The 3,018-nt window shown below is 43.6% G+C and overlaps 1 protein-coding gene across 1 annotated transcript in view; it reads left to right on the top strand.

Moving 5' to 3' along the window:
- Positions 1-2,623, top strand: part of TM6SF2 (transmembrane 6 superfamily member 2) — a 28,740-nt gene extending 26,117 nt beyond the window's left edge. The window contains exon 10 of the mRNA XM_018565924.1: positions 2,400-2,623. Within this exon, the coding sequence (XP_018421426.1) occupies positions 2,400-2,606 (207 nt within the window). The 3' untranslated portion in view covers positions 2,607-2,623. The remainder of the gene's footprint in view (positions 1-2,399) is intronic.
- Positions 2,624-3,018: the final 395 nt, after the last annotated feature.

Genomic DNA, 3,018 nt, shown 5'->3' with positions numbered 1-3,018 from the left:
CCCCCCCTTCACATTGAAATTGTTCCTATCACATCACAGTCGCCCTTTACTTCAGGAGCCCCATTTATACACGTAAACATTTCAATACAAGAGCCCTCTTTTTTTCACATCAGAGTTCCCCCTTTCAAATCACAAGTCCCCCTTCACATCACGAGCCCTCTTCACACCAGAAGATCCCCCTTTCACATCAGAGCGCCCTTTTTACATCAGAGTTCCTCCTTTACATCAGGAGCTCCCTTCACATCGGAAGCCCCCCCCCCCTCACATCAGGAGCAGAGATGAGCCGAACACCCCCGTGATCGGTTCGAATTTGAACTTTCGAACATGGAAAAAGTTCAAATTAGAACTTCGAACTCAATGCAAGTCTATGGAGGTAGAATTTTGAAAATCAATTGACCCAATTTTGAAGGCTTATTTGCAATTTATTGGCCATAAAAAGTGTATGGGGATTTGGGTACTGCCCTGGGGGACATGAATAAATGAAAAAAAAACACTTTTAAAAAATAATTTTTTTAAAGGAGCAGTGATTTTAACATCAATTAAAGTGAAACAATAAAAATGAAAAAATATCGTGCAGGGTGGTCCCCTTAAACTGCTTGTGAAGTGGCAAATCTGTACGATTCATAGAACCTGCTGCTGCAAAAAGTGACATTTATAAAGAAAAAAATGACATTTAAAAGGAAAAAAAAAGCGTGCAGTTCCCCCTCCCAAACAATACCAGGCTCTTTAGGTCTGGTAGGAATGTTGGCTGTGTGGGGTTCCCCCTTAAAATCATATCAGGCCCTTAAGGTCTGGTAGGAATTTTAATGAGAAACCCCACCCCCAAAAATGGGGAAAAAAACATGGGGTCCCCCCTAAAATATCAGACCCCTGATCCGAGCACAGGCCTGGTGGGGCAGGAAAGGGGGGGGACAAGTGAGCACCCCCCCTCCCTGTGATACCAGGCCACATGCCCTCAACAATGGGAGGGTGCTTTTCCAGGGTCGCCCCTGAAAAAGCACCCTCCCAGTGCCGATGGGGACCCGGGCCTCTTCCCCAAAAGCCCTGGGGTGTTGGTTGTGGGGGCGCGGGCAGGGGGCTTATTCACATCAGGGTACCCCTTTAATAAAGGAGCACCCAGATGAGGTCCCTCCCGCTTGTGAATGAGTAAGGGTGCCACGGCACACTGGTTGAGATAGGCTGTTCTAAAAAGACAGAACAGCTATTTTTTTTGCAGCTCCCCTTATCTGATGGAAACCTCCTGTCTAATTTCAGATGAATCACTGCTCTGAGGACTCATTTGAGTTCTGTAAAACATTAAGCTTATTTCAGATCTTCAAAAAAGTAATTATGTTAAAAAGAAGACTAAAGCTCCACCTGCTGGCTGGGTAGAAGATTACAAAATATTAATAGGCAATAGTTCATATTTATCCAACTAAAATGATGTGTTAAATTTGATGTACTAATCATACTAAACAAAGAGAAAATTTATACAAAAGCACTATACATTCCCTTTAACATACTAACATTAAGTCTTTCATGGTTATATGAAGGGATGTACCGATATTTTTTTCTGTACCCGCCGATACCGAATACCAATACTGTAAGTCCCATTAAGGAAGTCGGGCGGCTTCCTGACTAGTCTCCATGCTCCCTCGTCACCAGGTGATGAGGAAGCATGGAGCCTGCTTTCTGGTGGGTAATGATTTGCCGCCTGGCTTCCTGATTGGCCAGCTTACCAATCAATCAGGAAGCCAGACCCAAGTCATTACCTAGGCCCGGCTTCTGACTGGCCGAGAAGCCGGCTCCATGTTACCTTGTCATCAGGTGATGAGGAAGCATGGAGCCGGCTTTCTGGCCATCAGGAAGCCGGGGATCGGGGTAATGACTTGCCGCCCGCCTTCCTGATTGGTCAGCTTCTGGACTAATTAGGAAGCTGGGCAGTGAGTCATTACACGCCGCCTAGCATCCTGATTGGCTGGGAAGCCAGCTCCATGCTCTCTCGTCACCCAGTGACAAGGGAGCATGGAGGGGGCTTTCCGGCCAATCAGGAAGCCAGGGGGGGCGAGTAATGATTCGCTGCCCGGCTTTCTGATACTGAAAGTTCCAATATCGGAATAGGCATCGGGAGCATTTGGGCGAGTCAGGATACTAGTATCGGTATCGGTGCATCTCTAGTTACATGCATAGTAGTCCTATAAAAACAAAACAAACTCTGTGGGCTGTAGTTATAAAGAAGTGAATGTGACATTGACCAAATAATCACTGCAGATAAATCTTTGTGGTGAATGTGCTTTAATATACAATAAATGTCACATTCACTGCTTCCTTATCTCCTCATTCTAAGATACATACTGTATTTGTATCATTTGTAGCTAAACTTATGACTTTAAACTTCTCTTTGCATACTGTTTTCATAGGCCCAGTTTGCTCACATGGGATCATCAGTGTACCACAGAACATCATATACTTATCGTGTCCCTCAAGAATCATGGTGGGAATTCATGATTCTTAACGCTGCCTACACTTTGGGAATGCAGATGTTGGCCTACCGCTGCCTGCGGAATCCACATTTCTTCATAAAAGGAACAACAGAGACTGTAGAGGAAGGCAAGAAACAGAACTGAGGGTGTGCAACATGTTCCGGAGCATGCCGTGGGGGGCTGAAGAGAATGGTCTCTATATAGTTTACAAGAATTTAGGCTTTGGCCTGGATCTATTGAAAGGCTTCTGACCAAACAGAAGAGTTCATGTTACCTTCAGAAGAATTTTATTTGTATAATTCCAAAAAAAGGAGACTATTTTTAGCACTGGGTTCCATACATATTTACACAGTATATTTGTATTAGATGTGTGTGTGTATATGTGTGCATATATATACTGTATATGTATATATACTCACACACACATACTGTGAGACTTGAAGGAAAAGTATTATGTGTAAGCAGTATATAATATATACTGTTTATATACACATTCATATTTTTCTTTCAAGTCTCACACATAATGTTTCCCCACATTGTTTTATAAGGCCAATCC

The sequence above is a fragment of the Nanorana parkeri genome, unplaced genomic scaffold (genome assembly GCF_000935625.1).
Source record: "Nanorana parkeri isolate BGI_ZX_2015 unplaced genomic scaffold, ASM93562v1 scaffold900, whole genome shotgun sequence".
NCBI classification, from domain to species: domain Eukaryota; kingdom Metazoa; phylum Chordata; class Amphibia; order Anura; family Dicroglossidae; genus Nanorana; species Nanorana parkeri.
The sequence above is the reverse complement of the archived record's forward strand: the minus strand, read 5'-3'. Positions and strand labels throughout refer to the sequence as shown.